Genomic DNA, 24,138 nt, shown 5'->3' on the forward strand with positions numbered 1-24,138 from the left:
ACTTTGAATTCAATAAGGGCATTTAAATAATCACTTGGGCACCAAATTTAGCTTAAACCCCACATTTTGTATAAACTCCTATAAAATACATATTCAACCAATTTGAAACATCAAGTGTTTCATAACATCATTTAGAGTCATAGTATCATCACCTTTAAGAACCCTACCATAAACCAGCACTGACAAGCCCACCCCTAAACCACACCCCCAAGTGTCACATCTACACAACTTTAAAATACCCTCGGGATGGTGTCTCCACCGCTTCACTGAACATTCTGTTCCAATGCTTGACAACCATTTCAGACAAGAAATTTTTCCTAATATCCAAGCTAAAACTCCCCTGACACAATCTGAGGCCATTTCCTCTTGTCCTATTGCTTGTTACTTGGGTGAAGAGAGTGACCTCCACCTTGCTCTACAGGAAGGTTAGCTATAGAGAGCAATAAGATTGCCTTGCGTCTCTCCTTTTCCCCAGACTAAAAAACCCCAGCTCCCTCAGCTGCTCTTCATCAGACTCGTGCTCCAAACCCTTCACCAACTTTGATGGCTTTCTCTGGGCGCTCTCCAGCACCTCCATGCCTTTCTTGTAGTGAGGGGGCCCAAAACAGAACACAGGATTCGAGGTATGACCTCACCGGTGTTGTAGTCCAGCCAAACACATTATCCAATGCAATCTAGCATTTAATATTCTCAAAACTATGTCCTATATGCATTTCTCTTTAAAGCTCACATGCTGAAGAACAGCCTTGCAGGCTGCATGTGCCAGTCCTAGCGAAGTGAGCTTCACTAGGTGAACAGACTTGTCTTAAAACATAAGTCAAACACATCATCTTGAGAAATAGGTTAATTTCGTTTGTTCCTATTCCCTAATATTAAAGAACTGTGCAAAAACTGCTTGACACAGTTTTATTATTACTGAAAGTTTATGCTCTTGAGAGTTGCATGTTTTCAAATTATATTCCTTTAAGTTATAACCACATGATGCACCTACTCTTTCCTCCTTTCCAGAAGAATGAGGCAAAAAAAAAATTATTAAAAGGAATGGCCAAAATGTTCCATTAAGTGAATAACAAAACAGGAGTATCTGTATAGAACTACATCTCTCGAAGCTTTCCTAGACCCTCTCCCCATAAAAAGCAATTCTTTACACACAAATAGAAACTGGACAGTGAGTGGAAAGAGAGTAGCACAGCTTCAAAAATAGCCAGTGGTCAATTATTGAAACAATCTTCTCCCACTATCAAGTTACTGTTGGGCAAAAAAATTACATGTACGTATCTATACACAGTACATCATTTTAGTTGCACAGCTGAATTTTAGAGTGCATTATGTCTGGTTGTAGGAAAGTTTTTGCACTTTGGTTTGAAGTAGAGTGATCTAAACAGCTTTCATTTACAATAAAACCAGAAAGAAAGACAATGCCGAACAGATCCTACAAATAATTTCAAAATATAGGCACAAATCCAGTATTGACTTGGAAAATGCTGTTCTAACATCGACTAACAGTCATGTTACAAGACATATGTGCTTCCTGTCACCACATTTATGTTTCAGTGATGAACAGCACTAGCTAGAGATGCTTAAGTACAAAGCATTAGATAAGAGCAAAACCAAAGACTAACAATTTTTTTCAGGGAGGGAAAAATAAAAATCAAATAATTTAACATGATGCTTTTCAAATATGTTACTTACAGATACTGCAAGCATGAAATAAGGAATAAGACAGTAAAAGATCAAGTTAGGAGGCAAGACTGATTTGAGAGTTATTAAAATGAAATGAAACAAACAGGGAAATAATAGCAGCAGTGGAAGTCCAATCATCATCTGTGCCTTTTCCATACTAGTAGTCAGCTAAATGTTGTCAGCACAGCCTATTTTCCCCTTAATACTACTTCTTTTCCTCTACACAATATGCTTCACACTGAAAACTGGAATAAAAAGGAAAAAAAGAAAGCAGAGACTTTCTTCAAGAAGTACACAGCTGCAGCTATAAAACAGCTGAGCCAGCCCACTAGTATCCAAAACCAGAATAGGTTTTTTTAAGATTTCAAGTCTTCCCTAGAATTTATCAGAGAAGCACAATACAAAGAACAGCTAGCCACCAACCACATTAAATATCCCTATCTTAAAAATTATTACTATATGTGGTGGGTCCCTATACTCAAAAAATACTCATAAAACAAAAATAAAGCCTACAAAGAACCATATTCCCAAGGAACAAACATCAGTTCAGCAACAGAAAGCATTTAATTTTTAAAAAAAACAAGCAACAACAACAACACCACCCCCCCGTAAAACCATCTGTTAATTACCTCTCTAGGCACCTGTAGTGCTTCAGCTGCTTGGTACATCAGAAAAGCATATCTGATCTGTCCTTCCTTATATAAAGAAGGAAGCAGTGTCTGAGTTCAGGTTTTTTTGGTTAACTTGTTAAGAGCTTAATTTAGTTCACCCACTGAACATCTGATTCTGCTGCAGTTGCATTAGCCACTGTCTGGAGTGTGAAATAGAGCAGAGTGGTAAGGGTTATTATTGGGGAGAAATAATCTGGAGACACATTTATTGCACTCCAATTGGAGAGGCTTTTGCAATATTTTATTTTCAAAAGTTTTTCCCAAAACTCCTCTTTTATAGGGGACAAATACGTTTTTGTTTTAGGATGCTTATGAATTTCAAACAAGTTTTGTATAAACTTCTTAAATGTTTTTTATACTTTGATTGACACATTAAAGTTTATAAAAACAGTATACATCATCAATAGATTGTATTGCTGCACAGTGCCTGCATGAACACATAACAGCACTAAAATCAAAAGAATAACATACGTAAAGTCATATATTTTTGTACTATACTGTTCTGCATTGATAAATATGTATTCACACAATAAAAAACATAAATTCCGTCAGGCATATCAGGTTTAATATTTCTGGTTTGAAAACTTAATGCAAAGCTCTACCATTGAAGCTGGCATGAGAGGAATAATCCAATGGAGAATATACTCTGTGAGAACTGCCATCACTAAGACTTTTTTTTAAATCATCAGCGCATGGATATGGATACAAAGAGCTGTATACTATATTGCCGAGTCTTCACAGCCTGCCCTTTCGTAGGATCAAAGTAGGTGTAAAGCACTACCATGTGAGAAGAGAAGCCTTTCATAACCACTTTTCAATGCGCTTCCACAGACTTTACATTTACCCAGAAGTTTACAGGTTTCCAGAGGCACATACAGCAAGCTGTCAGGGAGCCACAAGGGCTGGCTTGTCCTGGAGGGAAGGTGAGCTGAAGGTCCAGAGCATACCCAGTGCAAACCATGTCTTCTCTGATGGGGTGCAGTCCCACAGCACCCAAGAAGGTTGGGCACAATCACATGACAGTAATGCCCCATCAACAGTGCCAGACACTGCAAGGGGTGAACCAGGTCCAGGAGTGAGATCTACCAAGGAGTAGCAGGAGATGGGCCAAAGAGGTGACTGAAGGAAAGGCTACACACAACACAGGTCCAGCCAAGAGCAGCAAGAGACACAATTGGAAATTGACACACCCACAAGGTAGCTCAGGCTGTGAATGCAGGCTCAGTCTCAAGCTGTTTTGGTGAGGTGCTGGTTCTTCTGGGATCTCAATAAGAAAGGCACTATCGGTTAAAGCTGGTTAACAAATATATTAAGTGAAAGATGGAAATAACAGGAAAAGTGATTTTAAATATGATGGAGGCCGCAGATGAGGCTGTGTCAGCATCATTAGTGGCCATTAGTGCACTTAGGAACCTGACATGAGTGTACAGGATCACTACAGTACATTCCAGAATTTGAAGAAACTCTTCATATATTCTTTTAATGTAAAAGTCACTGAATCCCATAGACTTGATGAGCTCATGAAGGATCAAGATAAGCAAGACATCTAAAATAAAATCTCACAAGATGGTCCAAAACCTATGGACAGGGATATTTCATTTATTTTCTTTGATTAGGTTCCAAATGAATACTGCATATGTCCAGAATATTGAGGGGTTTTTTTTAGGAAAGTAGTAGGTCCACGCTATAAAGTCCTGAACTGACCTTAAGCAGAATATTGCATTTTATTATCATCATTTAGTTTTGAGAAAAAGAAATTCAAACTGAAAAAAAAAAAAAAGGTGAGAAAAGCTACTCAGGGGACAAAAAGAACTTGGTTTATTTGGTAAATGCATTGTCTGAGGTAAACACAAAAGAAGGAAACGAATAATACTATCCAAAAAAACACAAACAAAGACAACAAACCCATCAATCTTCCAGAAAACTGTATGTGAACTTAAAATCCCAAGAAATAAATCAGGGTTTGAAATTGGATAAAGTTTCTAATCACCAAAGCAGTGAGGCACTATACCTCTAGGAGCAGCAAGAGAAAATAAACAACAAAAAAAGAGATATTTTTACAATGTAATATTCATTTGTCAAAATGTGGATGACTCTACATGGTACAGTTATCCAACGTAGCTCTGAACTAAACCTACTGTCTTGGACGTGAACTTCTAGACCTGTGATCAGCTTAACAACGCCCACAGACACACCACTGCACTGAAGAAACACAGGATCTCATTAGAAGAAGAATCAGTGCTATGCAAGCAGGCATGTATATCCTTCCCTTCCAACCATCTTCCCAACCTGGCTAATCAGGCCAAGGCAGAGTATGGTCATAGCATGGCTACTGGCACTGTCAAATTATTTCAGGCTGGCTCAAGTATCTTTATAGATTACCATACTGTGTTGGGAAGATTCATAAGTAATATCAAATGCTTCTATCAGTATGTTGCTGCTCAGACCACTTTGACAGCAGACTTCTAAGGGCACTTCCCCTCTTTGTCCCAGAATTTTGGAAAGCACTCTGTGTTGAAAGTAGTGAAGTGAAAGCTAGAATAAACACAAAGTAAGAGAGAGTAAAATAGAATAACCATAACCATGATTAATCATTATTTTCCCAGTTTTTAATGGATTGATCATATTCAATAATTACTAGTAAAATTAATAAAAATAATTATAATTATAATAAATCCCACAAGCAAACTATGCCACTATAAGACAACACTAAAAGAATTACTAGAAGTAAAGTTGCTAACTGTATAACATTAGCTTTGTAATGGAAAATTTTCAATCGTTTGCTAATACAGTTGCAATCCTTTATCTTTGAGACCTGATGCCAATGAAGAAAAATGATTTATGTGAAATTTATTGCTATTACAATGCCTTAAAACCTTCAACCATGTCTTCAGATCAGCAACAACTTCTATAGAAACTAGAGTTTTAAAGTCCAGTTAAATTCAACAAAAATAAAAGGAAGATATTAACAAGGATCAGTAAACTGAAAATACTTGTATCTGACAGAACATGAACATTTCCAAAGTCTTGTGAGCTATGAGGTATTTTATGGTTTATCATGACCTGGTGAATTATGACATTAAGGGTTGGGCTTACAAGGGATGAGGAACAACATTCAAGTTGAAACTTGTTTTAAGCCTGGGTTTCCCTTATTATTTTTTCAGGCTTTTTCCTCTAAACTTCAGTAGCACGTCTGAGGGTGATGCATTCACTTTCCCTGGAGGAAGTTCTCACTGGTACTCCAAAGTTTCTTTGTAAAAATATATTAATGTTTTTAATGAAGGTATAATTCTCAGTGTACCTAATCACGATTGCTCAGATGAACACATTTTCCAAAATCCCAAGGTATTAAGACACTTCAAAAGGAGTATATGTTATGGTGTTATATCAATTCATTCTGCTCATAAATTATTTCTTTTACAAGCCATTTCAAATTTTTTCAAATTATTATAGCTCATAATCTATGCAAATGAAAATGTCTAATAGGTCCATTGCTGTAGAGAACAATGAGGTGGTTATAGTTTATTCTGTGTGGTTTCAGAGACAATGTTCATTTACTATATTTTTTGAATGAGCTTCCAAATGCACAATTGTCAAGTAAACTGCTGAAGAGGGAAGGTCAGGGAGATGGATAACTACACCTCAGTGCAAATAATCTAGTTATCCAAGTCCTTATATACAAGTCAAAATATGTTGTCAAGTTCTCATTCCATATAAAAAGTAGTGCATATGAAAAAAATGTAAAGTACTTGATTATCATCAAAATAATACATTTTACAGCAAATTAATTAGCTGAAATAGGTCAATAGATGTCAAAATGAGTTTAAGAAAAACTACGGAGGAAAAGGTGGACAAAAATAGTTTGGTTTTCAGTCACAACTCTGAGAATCAGTTTCAAGTAGCAGTGTTTATAAAGTAACAGCCAGCTACCAAGCAAGTCTAGCCCAGGTCTTACATTTTGGAATCACTTCCCAGGTTGTTATAAAGGATCCTCTGCAACCTATTTAGGTTATACAGGAACTCAAAGGGTTATCAAAAGTTTATATAGCTCAAAAAATACTTAATAGATTTATGTCCTTTCTCTAATCTTATGCTATTGTGTACAGTCAGTAGAAACATTGGAAGCCAAGCACAGACCAAAATGAGAGAGAGAGAACAATTAATGGGAGATTTTCCTCTTTGTTCTACATCTTTAGTATTCAGTCTTCCCTTAAATTCATACTTGTGTCTCTTAGCTTCCAGAACATGCTGCAAAATCTGCGTATGCTCAAGATGAATGAGAAAAATGTTGTAAAGTATGCCAGGATAAGAAAATCTGGGTGTCCAGCTTTAATTACTTCTTTTTCACATATACTTGCTGTCACTATGACTTTGCTGCACCTGTTCATGGGCACCAAGAAGTTTGGGATTTGGTGGGTTTTTACAATTTACTGTAAAATACTCCAACAGAAACAAAGGTAGTCCAACACAAAGAGACCTCAAAAACATCATATCTAAACCCTGTCTCTAAGCACAAATGACACAGTCTAAAATTTAAAGCATTGAGGTGTCCTTGTCTCATTGTCTCATCACAAGAGCCACAGATTTTCAACTGTATCATTAAAATGGTCTCAACCCATGCTATGTTTTACATATGCAAGCAAACGTATTTCTAACATCAAAATCCATGGGATTTAATTTGTACATGTACAATTTGCTTCTCTGTTAATATTTTGTATACAAAACTATCCCATGGGCAAAGGAGAAAAAAAAAAACCACTCAAGAAAATAGAAGGAACTGAAAGTTTCACACTGGGAAAATGGTAGGCTACTCTGGGTATTTAAGAATTGTTCTGCTATGATTACAAGGAGTAATTAAATTAAAAAAAAAAAAAAAAAAAGAGGAACAGTCACTAACTAGCAGGGATGGTCTCCCTTGACGCTTAAACCAGCAAAATACTCACAGGGCTGCTGACTCAAGCAGAATAGCTCACTTGCTTTGAGCTGAACAGAGTTTAATGGATTGAAGCCTTGATTAATAAACAGAGCTAATAACAGTTTAAAATTAGTTTGTAAATCTCTTTTCTTTTGGTTGAACTCTGCACACAATAGTTTATGGGCATTTCTGCCCTCTTTATGGATCACTATTGGTTCTGGGTTTTTTCATTAACATAGAGAAAATAGTAAGTTCCCATTGACTCTTGTTATCTAACAGAAATTCAGTTTATAAGAACATAAAGAAAAGATTGTATTTTGCTCCAAAGTAATCAAGACACCACAGTGAACATGAGCATACCAGGTACACCTACACCTCAGAACTTCTTTTTCAGTGATGACTACTGTTGGAGTACAAATTTACATTGTATTTATATCCTTGCTTAGTTGTCTTCCTATAAAGTGAATACATATGCACACTTGCTGTAACCACAATGACTAATATTTAACAACAATTTCATATTTAGATATCAGGCAGTTTGGTGGTATTTTTATGTATATATCTGTTATTTACAAGAAGGTGGGGGTTTCATTGATGTTTCTGATCTGTTCTCTCTGTATCAATATATTTTTCATATTCTCCTTTATACATGCTTGATATGTACATGTGATATGTTATTACTCTGAAATATACCACTCTTAACATTGGACGAGCTCTGGTACTAAGCATAAAATATAGACCATTTATCTGCATTTTCATTTCTATATATAGATTTATAGATATATAGATATAGATATAACCCACCTCCCTAGAGACTAGTGTCTCGTATAGATTAGCACAGATCTAAAAATCATGATGGATAGAACAGTTGCCACTGGAACTGGGGAACTCCATCTGAATTAAGACAATTAAGGCTTAAGATAGAAAGTGCCTGAGAAGAAAAATTATCTGAAGAAAAACACATGCAATCTGGTGCTCATACCACAGTTTGCTAAAAGACTGAAAATTTAATTAACCATGAATTAGAAACAATTTCTTTGTACGCATCCCAAAATTAAATGCAATTGCCAACAGTTAAGCAAAACAAATTAAAAGGTCTATTTGTTTTAGGTATCCCAAGACACGTTGTTGAGATAATATATTTTGAAGAATGTTATGTTACAACCTTGAAGTGAAAACCTATATTGCTTACAGAGAAAATTGCTCTTCAAATGCTCGTATACAGACTCCTCACTTTATTTCAAGAGACTGAAATACATTGCTAAGCCTTTTCTTCCTTATTGGGGTATACTGAACAACTGAATTTTTTCTTTTTAGTGAATTTAGTCATTCTCATATTTTGAAACTGGCCTTTCTATTTTAGGACTGTGTTTACCAAAAAACATCTATTCTATTTGTAGTTTTGTGTTTAGTAATAGGTCAAAGCCTTTAGGGTTTCACACTTGAATGAATTACATCCTGGAGAATCCTGTGTACTGAGAAAGGCAGATTAATTAACATAATCAAACATGTCTCAGTAAAACCAGTATCTAAAACTACAGTGATGTCATATCCCATCACAACACCCTCTTAAAATGCTGTAATGTTCAATCTGGCAATACAAGTGTGGTAAAGACTACATACATGAGGTCTTATTCCTTTACCATTTTGATACATGTGGTTTTCAGCTGTCAGCTTGGAAGCCAATCTATTGTTTGTAAGGTCAATTTATTGCTTTTCTAAGAAAATAAATAACCCTAACTTTGTAGCTGAATATACCATTACAAAAAATTCTGAGTTTATAGGTTCACAAGTTTTAACACTGGAGCCATTGTTGACCTGAACCTAATCTCAAGGCTCATCAGATTTTACCCAGCAGCCTCTGGACCAAACCCAGAACATACAGGTGACCTAAATCTAAAGACTTTAAAGGATGTTCAGTTTTGCTCTCTCTTTAGATGTTTCAGTTTTTTAATTGCTTCAAAGTAGGATTATTCTTTTTCTATTCTGAATTCATCTTTTATCAAATTCCAGTCTTGTTTATTTACTTATTTATTTATTTAAATATACCGAACCATAACATGATTAGAACTGGTCACACTAAAATGATAATAACAACTTCTCATGACTATCACTATGGTTAGTTTGTCTTAATATTCCAGAAGAACTCTGTCACACCAAAAAGCACATTAAGTAATCCTTCAATCTGCATGTGCACTTTGGTTTCTTGGTTTGAATACTTTTGAGTACCTTCTTTATATAAATTGTATGTTAATAAAGTGAGATATTCTATAAAATTGACCTATCTTACCTTTTGCTGAGTGCAAATATACAAAGTTTTGCAAGTATCCCCATTTTGGAGGAAAAAAAATAGTTAGACATTAGAATATTTTGGTGAAAACTTTATTTCAACATACTTGTGTTTTCCACTTGTAAAGAATGTACTTCGATTAATCTCCAATAGTACTGAAAGTAAATTATACAACTCAGCTTTGTATGCATAGGGTGCCCACATACCAGTTATCATGTTTTGAAAGATGAGCAATATTTTATGCATGTATATGAGGTATATATAAGTGAACACCATTAATATTTGAGAGAGATTTATATCATGAAGAAGCTCTGTGGATTTTTTTTTTAAAAACAGATGTTCAAACAAGTCTCACCTTTCAATTTACTGTAACTGACAGAAGTATCAAGAGATACCATAAAGATCTTCTAAAGATTGGACAAAGCCATTTGTTTGGCTTTGCATATTATACAGGTAGGTCTACCAGTAGTGCTATGGTAAGACTAAAAAGATGGTAGTTAAAAGAATAGTGAATTAAAACACTATTAGGGAGTATTTTATCAAAGCTTTTGATTAAAAACAAACTATGCGTCTATGTTTCTAACCTCATTGAAGTCAACAGCGTATGCTTGAGTGCTTTGTTGAACTGGAACCCTTTATAAATCAAGGTGAATTGTTTAAATTCACTCAGAAGAGACTATTTTAATATTCAACACTACCCATAGAAAATTTTCAAAAGCTTGAAAGCAACAGTCTTATTTAGTGGAAAAAAATGATGTAATGGCAAAAGTCCTGCTTAAAACACAAGCAAGTATATTTTTCCCAAAAGGATTTTGAGAAACTTGAACACTGAATATCTAAAGTATAGCCTGCATTTATAATTAATAGAACTGTTCCTATCAGAAACCTGGACAGATTGTGATGGTAGTTTTAAATAATAGCACCATAAGAAAAATGCATTTGCCTCAGTGTGAATACATGAAACATTAGACCAATTAATTTTTGAAGTACATAGCACAAAAAAGTAAATAATGCCTGGAGAAGCAGCCTCACTACAAAACTTATTTTAAGGGGAAAGATAAGAATCAACTGTTCTGAATATACATAGGAAGTATGAAGTACTCTATACTGATTGTGTAGAGCACCTGCACTGACAGACTTCTCTTGAGTAAATAGAGGATGTTTAGTTTGTTTGTTATTATGTTTTCTGTCAAGTCTTTAAACAAGTTCCTTTCATGGTCATTGTTGCCACCCAAGACTACAGGGAGCACAGAAAAAAAGTAAACTTTTTGCAAAGTGGACCTAAAAACTTGAAGCATCCCTGCTTTAATGTAACTAGTACTAATTTAAAAAGTTCAGGGTACAGAGGAAACAGGTTAGTGATATTGTAGTGTATTCTTCAGCTGTACACTTGATATATATTAGCAAAGAAATCCCAACTGGTTCCAAATTGTGTGGCAGGCATTATTATTCAGCAATACCTGCTGGAACAATCTTGAAGAAGAGCTTAAAAAAAGAATAAGGATATTGTGAAAATTGCAAATGTAAGTTAAGAACTGAGGTCCAGCTACATGTGGGATATTTTTGAAATAAAATTAAAGTAAAATGAAATAAAAAAATAATAAAAAAGAGGCAATATACCTAATACACCTGGAGGTGGAATATGTGATTGCTTTCAAAATTTCTAATTAAATACCCTATTTCTAACTCACCCCCTATCCTTGAATATAATGAATGCACAAAATCTCCATTTCTTATTTCTTTCCTGCATCTTCTCTACTAAATGACCTTTTAATGTCTTTTTCTATTTTTTTCTATTCTGTGTTAAAAGTGGTTCTATATTGCCCTCTCTGTCTTTCCATCTTCCTTTTTCTGTAATGAGGTTATTATATTTCCCTCAAATTTCAGTTTTTTTACTTTACTTCATGTACTTTATCTTGCAGAACCTTTGCCTTTTCCCACATCTGCTTCCTTCTTTGGCACTTTTTAATTTTATATAGCTTTTTAATAGTTTTAATAAGACTCCAGCATGAGAAAATCATATAGGTTGAGCAACTAATAGAGCTGCACAAGTAGTGGGGCTGCTATCTAACACAAATTAGTGGCTACTGGAAAGAACAAGGCAGTAGATTACACTGAGGCAGTTAAGAAGAGGGGGATATGCCCAGCCATATTTCTTCTTCCATTGACTCTTCTAGACATGATATGGGTGTTTGAAGGTCACTTCTTTTAGATTCACGCGGAGCATCCCTACTTTACAATCTCATACATATTTTCCTCTTCTGTTCCTCTCCAGGTGTAGCCCTTCCTCACAAATTTTCCACTTTTTTTATATGCACAAACCATACAGATTCCCACAAGAATTTCTCAAACAATATTTCTCAAGTCAAATCCTAAAGTCTTATCCTTTTCTAAGGAAAGCAGCTCCTGGTTTGCATGAAATGTTCTTTGGTTAGAGCTGACAACATCAAGGTCATGGTTTGATCCCCATATGGACCACTCACTTAAGAGTTGGACTTGATGCTCCTTGTGGGTCTCTTCCAACTCAGAATATTCCATGACTCTGGACTCATTTTCCTATTGGCAACCGTACTTGTAACCTTATTCTCTGTTCCTCTATCTTCTCATAAATAACTTTCTCTAAATAACTCTCTTACAATGTTATTTCCCTTGTTCCTTCCCATAATCCCATCCACTCTCCTCCCCAGTTAAACTTTTAAACTCTTTGGATTTCCCTACCAGTCCACCCTATGGCACTTTCTTTTCTGAAAAAGTCGAATAGAACGAGGTATGCTTTTCCTGTGTCAATCAGCACTGTACTTTCGAGTACTGAAATACAGAGATGGGTTTCCCCTGCTCATCCATCTCCTAAGAAAAAGCATGCCACCAGCCCTACAGGCAAAGCAGAAGCACCTCTCTTTCACCACTCCTTTCCGACACCCGAGGTCCAGCGAGTTCACCCCGGCTCTTTGACAGTCGCTGCCCCGTGTAGGCATCGACCCGGCCGCCCCTCTTCCCGCGGGAGGGAAGGCGCTCAGGCAGGGAGCGCTCTGAGCACAGAGCAGCCGAGCGCTCCCCTGCGCCCCAGCCGGAGCACCTCTCCCTGCCGGGGCACCCCTCCGGGGCGCCCCCTCTCCCGTAGCGCCGTGCCGGTCCCGCCCCGCTGCCTCCGCGGCGGCCGCGCTCTCCGGGGGGCGGCCGCATGAGCCCCGGCCCTGCCTCCCGCCCGCCCCGCCGCCGCCGGGCCGCGGCGCGCCCCGAGCCCGGCATGCGTCCGGCGGCGGAGTGCCGGCTGCTGGCAGGAGCCGGGGGCAGGCGGGCAGGCACGGGGGCTCCCGCCGCCGCCACGGCTCGGCGCCGCCGCCGCGGCTGGGATTAGGCTGCCGCTCGGCTGCGATGCGGAGCGGCCGGGCGGGCGCGCCGGGGCCCAGCGGGAGGGCGCGGGGGCCCGCCGGGCACTAGGCGGGCGGCGGGCGCGGAGCCGCCGGAGCTCTCCAGGGTGCTGGGGAGCTGACCGCCCGCCTTCCCGCGGGAGCCGCGACACCGCCCTCGCCCACCGAGCCGCGCCACCGAGCCCCTCCGATGCCTCGGACAGCACCGCTCCCGGGGTCCGCCGCGGCTGCGAGCGGCATGGCCCGGATTAGGTACCTCCGTGCCGCTGTCTCGGGCTTTTATCTGTGGGAAGCTGCGCTACTTCTCAGGTGAGTTGCTTTCTCTGGGGAAGTCAAGGTGTCCACCCTTCCCGGTTTTCGGGCAGCTGAAATGCCCGGGACTGGCGCGGAGAGCTGCCGCGGTCACCACCTTTCCTCGCCGCGAACGCCCGGCTCCCTTCGGCAGCCAGGCTCTGGAAACTAAATGCATGGGGTCCACGCTTCGAGAGTGGCTTTGTAACACTGAGCTGCCTAGAATTTTGGATTTTGCAAGCGGGAGGCTGTGTATTTCCTTCACCTGCTCGCAGTTAGAGTTTGCCGATATGATCTGTGAATTTTATCAGTTTTTAACATTAACGGTATTGAAAATTCTCCAGGTGCAAAGTGTCTATATGTAAAAGTTACAGAAGATAATCTGAGTTGGGAATATATATAGAACTTTCTTATTACTCTCAGTTCTTTTCAGTAAAAGGAAAATCACAGACTGATAAGTGGTCAAGTAAGGTCAGGGAAGTCTTATACAGAAACAGAAAAACACTAGCTGAGTGAAGAGACGGTATGATCTACAAAACTTCCCTTGAGAGGGAAAGCTTTTGCTGTGCTCTTAACAGTCTAGGATTTGTATTACGAAACATGGCAACATATCCATAAATTATGACCTCAGTAGAAGACTGAGGTTCATACAGCTTTTTCTAGTTTATGCCCAGCACACTCTTTCTAGGTAATGTTATTATATTAATTCAGACATTCTTTTAATGCATAGCTCTTGAAGTCTGGTGATAGCAGGCTAAAATAAACTTGAGCCCTCCTTGAGGGAAAACTTATAAAGAAAAATCACACATGTAAAGAAAGATACTTCAATGTCATCCTGTATTCACTGCTAATGCAGTTACCCATTCTTGTTATCAACAAATATTCTACCTCTGTATCACAATAAACAAACTATGGCATATAACATGCTGGATTATTTTAAGAATCCCATTGTTACTTAATAAAGATTTAAAAAGAAAAATTCGAAGAGTAGATTTGGAGATACATGTAAGGGATTTATAATCACGAAGTTAACACAGCAGTGTGTAGTGCCCCACAATGATGGCACACTTCACAAGTGCTCACAGGCTTATAGCAAATCTTTCCTTTTTGAAGTTAGGTTAATGACCTGCTTTGTATCAACATATGCAGCATAAATAGTTTATAATGTGATTTTATTGTAATTGTGCCAAAAGGAAGAGATTTTAAGGAACTGGGTCACTTAGTATGGGATTAATTAACACTGGGAGGAAAGAGTAAGTTCACATATGTTACAATTTAAATTTTCCAGTGGAATTGAGTATTTAACATTCAGAGTAGTTGACCGAACTCATGTGTAGTGTAGGCAATACAAGCAGTACTATGCTATTATTATGTTATTTCAGTGTAGTTATGGAAGTTATTTTTCCTCTGCATATTATTTAAATTCCATCTTGCTGTTGAATGCTTTATCCTTTATTTTAATGATATAAAAACACTTATTTCAAGGGAAAAAAAGTATAAAGTCAATTTTGAAAGGCAGATAGGTATTTTGCAACACGTGATTCTAGACTAACATGTTTCCACATATATACAGATATCTTATTTAGCATAAATTCAAACTATTCTCTTCAATATCCAGATAACTGTGCTATTGCAATAGCCGTCTGCTCTTAAATTATCATTTTATGACAGTGAACATCGTTACTGTGCACAAGGACTATTTAGATTGAGAAAGAGTTAAGAAAGCTGCTCTGAATCTCTGTATATCTTTAATATCAATCTCTATATAAAGACTGTTTGTGCCTTTAGGTCCAGCAATAATACAGGAGAAATCTGAGTCATTTCAAGACACAGAGTAGTCTTCCCCATGCTTTAATATGGAAAAAAAGTGGGGAGAAAAAGTTAAAATATTAAAAGCTGTAAAATTCTCAAGTTTCCTGGAGACATTAATTCTAGTTATTTTCCTGCTAATACAATGCAGTTTCCACTCTCTGTGAGCCACCCAGAGTCCAGCATTAGCAGCTATATATAATACTTGATGGAAGATGGATATGCTGTGAATTTCTGGAAACAGTCAAAACTTAAGTTTTTACTTGCTCAGACATTTTGGAGAAATGTCTTCATTCATCTCTTAGATCATGCAACATTGAAACTTTTCTGCTCTTCATTAAGAAGCAGAAAGCTGTGTGAGAAGACTGGATGAACCTAATGGGAAAAGCTTTCAATACTTGTCCGATAGCCCTGAGGCTACTTAAATTACTTTAAATTATATGCCTGTGAAGCTAGATGTTTAGCTTTATTTTTAATTTTATATTTATGCAGTTCAAACAAAATAAAAAAGAATTTTTTTTTTCGTATAAAGTTACAGGCTTGCTGCTTTAATGAGCAAAGTCTCAAGACCGGCATGCTTCACAAGAGGAAACTACACATTATTTATTTTTTCTAAAAATAATTAATTTTTCGTCCCACATCAAAAGACTCTTCAAACTGCAATGAATGAAACAAGATGAATATTGCTCATTGTAGGATCTAATTATTAATTTGATTTCTGAAAGGCATTGTAGAAACAATAAAACATTAGAAGAACAACAAAGCTGGTGAAAGGTGTAGAGAGTAAGTCGTATGAAGAGGGCTGAGGGAGCTGGGCTTGTTTAGCCTGGAGAAAAGGAGCATCAGGGGAGACTTTATTGCCCTCCAAAGCTACCTGAAAGGAGGCTTTAGCAAGGTGGGGGCCAACCTCTTCTCCCAGGCAACTGGAGACAGGACAAGAGGAAATGGCCTCAAGCTGTAACAGGGGACGCTCAGGCTGGACGTCCGGAAGGATTTCTTCACTGAAAGGGTTGCCAAGCACTGGAACAGGTTGCCCAGGGAAGTGGTGGAGTCACCATCCCTGGAAGTGTTCAAGAAACAATTAGAAACAGCACTTAATGCTATGGTCTAGTTGACATGGTAGTTAAAGGTTGGACTCAGCGATCTTGTGGTCTTTTCCAGCTTTAGTGATTCAGTGATTATTAATAGTCTTTTATAATATTGTGCATGTTTGTACTACTCTGTCATAGATGAATAACATAGTTATTGATAATATATTAACGGATTTTAAATGTGAAAAACAGTGGTGAAAGCACACAGCAGTGTGGTTTATTTTAGGGCAGGGAGAAAAACTATGGTCAGACCCAAAATAAAAAAAAAAAGTATTTCTTATTAAGGACTGCCAGTCCAAACCCCAGTGTGATACTAAGAGGGTAGAGATGTAAAAAAGAGGGTAAAACCTAGGGAAAATAATTTAATGTAGCCTAAAAATAGCTGTAATTCACTACCAAAGAAGGAAAACAGCTTCTTAGATAAAATTTGAAATTATAATAATACCTAAGACTGAGTATTCTTCTGAGTTTTCATTAAAGTAATAGTGTTAACAAAAAACCCTCTGGATTTGCCTGGATTCCAAGAGGTCATGATGAAAGCAAGATCATATTTCTAGAGTCAACACAAAGATCATATTTGTGAGTCAAACAGCTTTATAACAAGTCATGAACTTGCATGGGCACCAGCACTAGGTGTCTTAGATCTACACTGTCAGAGACTTGCCAGGGACTTGTTTTCTATTTAAAGGATGTAGTATATCTATTTTATATGTAGACCCGTGTATAGGGAAAGCACAGGGTGAAAAGGTAGGTGGCACTGTGGAAATGTAAAACAGATTCTCCCTATGTTGTATTTCTTTAGTTATCCATGTTGCTATAGATAAAGAATCATGCTACAATTAGGTAGTTTCCTTTTTTTCTTGTTCTTTTCACTACTCCACTGGCCTTATATTGGAGAAACAGTACTAGAGACATAGCTAATTGCTCTTAGAAACCAGATTCTTGGGGAAAAACCTCCATGCAACCTAACTCTGGGGCATATCTGACTTTACAGTTAACTGATTTTGAAATTGTTCCTGCATTCATTGTAAATTGATTTCAGGTGAATAGCCCTAAAAAGCAGAAGTCCTTATCCTTTAAGTCAGCATTAGTGCCTTCAAATAACAAAAGAGAAAAAAATCAGCTAAAAACTATTAAATCTGACATAGCATCACAAACATCTTTGAAAACAAAGATTTTCAGGTGTTCTAGTGAGACTTCAGTTGATTATTAATATGTTAAGAATTTTACCCACAATACTACTCAAGAAATAGAAGCGTCTGTTAAAATCAGGACATGAATAAAAGTGTGTGAAAGAAAATCTATTAAATTCAAGATGAGAGCACTGAGGCACAGTACCTTTCCTTGTCAGCTCAGACTCGATTTTAAAGATGGTTTCTGTGAAATAAATCAGTTGACAGACGCCAGGTCCTAACAAAAAAGATTTAACATGTCTTAGAGAGTAGCATGGGAAGGGCAGATGAGCTGGGAGTTGAGACTCACAAGAAGTCAGGAAGGAGCGGGATCCTACCAAAAAAGTTTGGAGTTGCACAGCACTGGTACAGGAGAAGAACAGTTGAAACAGCCATTCAGATTGATTGGCAAAGTTGGTAGTTAAGAGGTAGGTCCAAAGCCAAAGCCAAAGAGTCAGATCAGCAGATCAGGCTCACAACCAAAACTATGAAGGTACAAGTCTGGGTGAAAGTATACTTGAACTCTAGCTCATGCAGAGACTAAGAACTCTGGAGGGTATAAAAAAAAAAAAGGAAAACCAAACATGGAAAAAAGGAAGGAACAAATCCTGAGAGAAGAGAGGTGAACCCTGCTGAGGATTCTACAACACAAACAACACAAACAGCTCTGTTTCAAAGCTGCACTGCTGCACTCCCAGAGTTCGTGCTGACCTCAGATATTCAAACCCCTGTGATGGAGGGTACTTATAAAATGTTAGGAGGAGACTGTCAGGGTTCCCTTGCATGTACCCATATGGAGGCATTGTACTTTGCAAGACTCAGACAAAAATGAAGTGAGGGTTTTGTGACCAAGAATATGTAATTCTAATTCTCTTATATTTCAACTATACCAGTGAAAACACTGAAATCCCTTTGTATCAATTGGGAGTTTTGTCATGAGTACAAATTTGATCAGAACTTTCACTATCTGTTCCTAATTTATATAAAAATTAATTGAGTTTTCTAGGTGACTGCCATGTTTATAATTTTGGGAAAGAATTATTTGTATATTTTTTTGTTTTTAATATTATAAACTGGAAGAAAATTAAATAACAAAGAAATTTCAGTCAAAACCCTAATGAGTCTTTCAGTCTTTCAATTCTTACAGTGCTAATGATGTTTTCTTACTTTTCAACCTCTCCCAATTCATTCCTAGACAACTGATGCTAACAACAACTGAAAACAAGTAACATGTGAGATAAGTGCTGTGCTTCTGTATGATGATAAATGTAATAGCTCCTCTTGTCCAGGCATCCTAGGAATCATGACAATCAGAGAGAATGAAAATTTTTGCAAGATTAGAGCTTCTCATTTTAACAGATTCAGAATACAAGCTTAAAATGACCTTACCAAGTATTATGTAATAATACCTATAGGGAATTATTCCTGCAAATCAGCTTTTCTCAAGTAACGAATGATGAAGAGCCCTTGTGTGTGTTGCTTCTTGTCCTTTTTATTGTTTTTCCTACTGATCTTCATGATGTTTATTGAAAGAATCAGTAAAGGGTGATAGGAAACAGAAGTTATCACTTTCACTACTATGTAGGCATAATGAATAGATGAAGGCACCTTTTTAGGGATATTAACCACCAGCAGAAAGGAAGTATCTCAGAGAGCAGGCAAAGACACAGCTAAAAACTCTGTTTAACAAGAATGCAGGACCAAAACAGAAGAATGAAAAGAGCGTCAGAGAGCAGGACAGTCTGGCAAGTAAAGTCAAGAAAAAAGAAAGCGAGAATCTGTAAGATCACTTTTTTCCTAGAACAGTCCATAATTTTTTATGGCTCCAAAGCAACATGATCCTTTGTGACTGATGTCTTTAAACCCATGTCAATGGAAATGCTAGAGTAGTGAGGATAAAAAGAAAAAATTAAGAAAAAAGTAAAAAAAAACCACCAAAAAACCAGTATATTTATAAAAGTATAAAAGAATGCATTTCATTATTACTTTTCCAGTCAGATGTCTAATTAATTGCTCCAACACACATGTTGTTTAATACAACAGCAAACAGGGTAATGATACTTGATCTACACTGAATTGGACTTTCTACATAACAAACAGAATCACAGAATCAATTAGATTGGAAAAGACCTCTGAGATCAAGTCCCACCTATGACTGAACACCACCATGGCAACTAGACCATGGCACTAAGTTTCGCATCCAGTCTTAAATACATCCAAGAACAGTCGCTTCACATTCCAAAATTTTTTATTCAATTTTTCTATACCATGTACCACCCTGTTATGTCTCTGGACTTACCACCATGTACAAAATGAGTGGGGACAGCAGGGAGAGTCAAGGGTATTTCCAGGTAGGAACTTCCCTGAGGAATATCAGTCCTCTTCAATAATGTTATGACTGAAGTTTCTTTCTGGTGACGTGAAATATTAGCAAAGTGCAGTTTCCAAGAGGAACAGTTTGAGACCATGAAAAAGGTAGAAAATTTCAAGAAGGCTGTGACCTGACAAAGTCATGTGGTCACTTATGGAGCTATTGAAATAGTAAAGCTGCACAGGCAGTGGCGCTAAAGATTAATACAAACCAGTGGTTATGGGCAACAGCAAGCCAGCAGATTACCCTGAGACTATTTAGTGAAACAATAGAGTAGAACACAGGAGTACTAAATCACCTCAAACTTTGAGGTTAATTGCTATTAAACTGCATGTGATTTTACAGTTAAAACCAACTTAGGAAGGGTATCATAAACAAAATCAATACTAGCTATGACATTTAAAAAGGCAAAATTATTTTTTTCCTCTTCCTAATGTGTAGGCTAAGATACATCCATCAGCAGGGACCAACTAAACTTCCGGTTTTGTGAGCAACATATCTGCCAACTAAGGTTGTTCTACTAGATAAATAAAATAAAAAGCACAAAGTGGCAAGTTGCTGGCAAAAATAAAAGCTTTGAAATCAATCATGACTAAAGCACTGACTTCACACAGCTAAATTATGGGTAACTCCAGTATTCCATGGTAAAGTTAATTCTGTGCCTAAGCATCTATGTAGCACTTCTATGAAGGGATGTCCAACCATGCAATGTTTTCCCTGATGCTGTCAGGTCAGATTCATTATTTCTGACTCAGCAATATTAGAACTAAATTGAAAGTGGGCAGATTTCAGCATCATATCTGGACTATATCCCATAAACGACATTGTGAGATTTTTAATTGCTTATTGAGATTGATAGTCAATCATTTTGAACATAATATTGCAAGTTTTTACTAAGAAAATTATATGAAGTGGCCCCCACTTAAGATAATAATCTATGATTACAGAAAGTACAATACAGTGGAGAACTGGAATTAAAAATGCAATTTGCAAGTTTGTCTATATACATGCTAAAATTTTACCAATTTTGTCTCCGAAACTTATCCCAAAATCTCACTGTGCTAATGAACTCCCATAATATCTCTATCTCTTTACCTATTTTTATTGTGCCTCTAAACATATCTTTGGATCTTAGAGTGCTCAAATTTTCATCTGTAACCAAAACATGAGCACAAAGGCACTTGTTCAGATTCCCTAATTCATAGTTAACAGAATGCCCTTTTTCATCCTTTTTCACAGGGATGACTCCTTCAGGAGATAAAGTGTCTTGCACATAATAAAGGTTGCAGCACTGTTTGAGGGTGTTGGGAGTTGTCATTGCCTTCATGATCATCCAGGGAAGGGGAGGGGATGCTCTACCTGGAGCCCATGAAGTCCCTCACTCAGCTGATGTAGAGTTTGCAGGGACAGTAGGGGATCAGTGCAGGTCATGATCTTTCCTTCTCTCAGCTTATTTCCAGTTCTTTACACAAAGCTTAGAAGACTGAGATCATAATTAAGAGGGTACTGGCATAATGAAGACTAGAACAGCAATGACTTAATATGTATCTGAGGGGATGTTTAAACACCACTTTCTGTGCGTGAAAGAGAACGCGTGTAGCGGACCAGGATAATTTTGGTGGAAGCAAGAAAGGCTAGCAGCACTGCTTTTTTAACCTTCACACTATTTTCTCTGACTTATTCCGTAAGGAATATGCTTCAGTGCATGCATTAGGAACACTGGGTTCTGTCATCATGTGGCATGAATTCTGTCACTCTCATCATCACCCTGAAGCTCAACTCTGTTGTTTGTTAAAGAAAGTCTTATACTGATTTATTATAGTGTTCATCCCGGATAGAATTAATAAAAAAAGGAAAAATATTTAATCCACATATCTTACATAAATTAACACAGCTGGTGGAACATCACCATTCCTGTCTCACAAAAAAATTCCAAAGCTCTGAAAAGATTTTCTTGCTTTTTCAATGCATAAAAAGGAGTTTAAGTTGAAGAAAGCAGGAAAAATCTCTGCCAATTCTGTAGGGATGTTCAGAGTTTTCGAAAATTAGAACCCAAGGCCCCAGCTTAAGTTCCCATCAACATTAGAAAACAGATGGTGACAAAATAGGGAGGACACTGAACAATATTCCACCCAAGCCTGCCAACTTTTCATAAAACAACATTGAAACAGATAAGTTTCTGTAAAACTATGTTTCAAGAAAGCAGTATTTTTTCAAATAGAAAAAATTTGTCTTAACTAAAACTTCTAAATTAATAATAATAACACAGATCTACATTATAATTAGCTGCCTAATCAAAATCATTTCGTGAAAAGTGTTTTGGAGAAAAAACTTTATAGAGTGACTTTTCAGGCTATATTCAGTTTTTTTCTAACTGCACTTGTATCTTGTCAAACTTATTTTGGAGAAAAAGTCTAAAGAGTCATCTGACATGCTCATTTAAGATACAGTACTGATGCAAGCAGAGCTTCCCTAAGGCAAACGGAATAGTGTTTAATTGAATTGTTCTTCAGACTTCATAAACCTGAGGTTTTAATTCAAAATCCATTTTGTATCTACTTTTGATAAACTTCAACTGTTTCATTCTATTGTAAGATTTTCTGTGAAGATTTTTATAAATATTAAAAATTGAGAAGAAACAATGCAACATTGCAAAGAACTCATTTTCAGTTTTGGTTATGGTTTACAACTCACAAAAGTGGATTTTTAAAGCAAAACTAGACAAATGAGCAACAGGATACTTATTCTAATTGGTCATAAATTATGATAACAAGAAATATTCTTTTTCTACAGATGTACACTTCAGTGGACACACTGTTCCTGTTTATATTGAGAGTACAGCAACTTAGTAGATGCAAAGCTGATGAGGCAATGCCACAATAGTAAAAAAATCCATTAGAACTAGAAAACACAGCAATATGCAGCTTTACAATTTAAAGAATATGTTGAGATGTATTCAAAATACAGAAGCAGCTATAAGCTGTAGAAATCTGTTTGCAAAATTGACAGGTTGCTCCTAGATTTAGGAAAACTTTGCCTAGAGAAACAATAGTTTGCAGGTTTTAGCCAGTCAAAATTCTCATTTGTATTAATTCACCTTTCATCAGCTGAATTCCTATTCACTATGATGGTGAAAGACACCAGTCAGTTCCTTTACAAGTTCGATTGGCTAGAGGAATGATTCATTAATCATGAAAATAAATGTAATTGTTCAACTCTGACAGCTTTTATAGAGGGATATGTGCTGTAATAAAATATAATAGAAATTATTTTACTTGGTCATTTTGCAATCTATCCATTACTCCAAAACACAAATCATTCTTTATAGTGAGATAGTAGCTTAAACTACTATAAATAAGTGGTTCACAGTGTCTATTTTCAGAAATATTCCCTTATTTTAGCCAAGTATTATCTGCTGAAAAGAAAAAAAAGTTAATTGAATGTGGGGAAAATCTCAGTACCTTTAATTGAAAGTTAAAGTTTTCAAAAGCTAAACCCATTTAGTAGTTCTTTGGGAGAACAAGTGATTTATTCAAATTTGAATATTTGAAATATTCTCTACTCCTGTTTGAGTCAGCTTCCTCCCCCCTCAAAAGTAGGTTGAATAAATTAAGAAATGGCAAGAAATTAAGACCTGAGTTTGGACCATTTATAAAAATAGTCTATACAACAGATAAAAAAGATTATTAAGTAGGTGCTTCTGGGAAAACAATGAATGAATATTCAGAATATTCATATTCATATGCTGCATGGATGAAATTGGCAAAAATAAACTTGCCTTAAACAAGAAATCAAAACTATAGACACAACCTGTAGTTTCTTGAAACCCTATCTTAATTACAATAGAAGGCTTTACCCATAGGATTATGAAGGATGTTGACATCCTAGTTTTCTTCCTTCAGCCTAAGAGATTTTTTTTTCTTAAAGAAGGGGGTAGTAAAGTGTTGTACTTATGTATATGTACCAAGTCACAAACAAAGCCAAATGTATACTAACTTAATCTTATCTGCCCTCTGACCTGTAAAATGGTGATCATTTCAGAGTGACTTAATCAGAAGACTTAAAACCCAATAATTTTCTATTTTTCACTCTCTTAAGAAAAGCTGAAACATTACAAACTGATCCAAAGCCTTTTCAAACTATAATGCATAGTTTATGTACTTTATGTAAACACGTTTGCATAAAGTAAATGTATTTACTTTAACAAACTTATTTATTTCCATGACCAACATGACTGGAGGAAGACTGTAGAGCTGGAGGAATTCTCAACTGTATTAATAAAAGAGAAAAAAATTTGACACTATAAAGATATCAGAAACATCCTAAGAAATTGCTTGTAACCATTGCCTAAGCTACGAGGAGCACTAAAATTTAATGGTAATTCTGTGGCTGAAATAGAAAAATTAATTTTATTCAAATCTGAAAGAAAACATTTTTTAATAGTTGCATTGAAATGCAATCTCATATATATTTT

The 24,138-nt window shown here is 36.8% G+C and overlaps 1 protein-coding gene across 2 annotated transcripts in view; it reads left to right on the forward strand.

The window, feature by feature from the left end:
- The first annotated feature begins 13,006 nt into the window (after positions 1 to 13,006).
- The window catches only part of GLRA3 (glycine receptor alpha 3), an 85,949-nt gene continuing 74,817 nt past the window's right edge, over positions 13,007 to 24,138 (forward strand). The window contains exon 1 of one of the 2 annotated variants that reach the window (XM_050337644.1): positions 13,007 to 13,239. In XM_050337644.1, coding sequence (XP_050193601.1) covers positions 13,121 to 13,239 — 119 coding nt within the window. In that variant the 5' untranslated portion in view covers positions 13,007 to 13,120. The remainder of the gene's footprint in view (positions 13,240 to 24,138) is intronic. The other variant, XM_050337643.1, reaches the window with a different exon arrangement.

This window comes from Myiozetetes cayanensis, unplaced genomic scaffold, assembly GCF_022539395.1.
Source record: "Myiozetetes cayanensis isolate MyiCay16 unplaced genomic scaffold, myiCay2020 scf7, whole genome shotgun sequence".
Taxonomy (NCBI): Eukaryota; Metazoa; Chordata; class Aves; order Passeriformes; family Tyrannidae; genus Myiozetetes; species Myiozetetes cayanensis.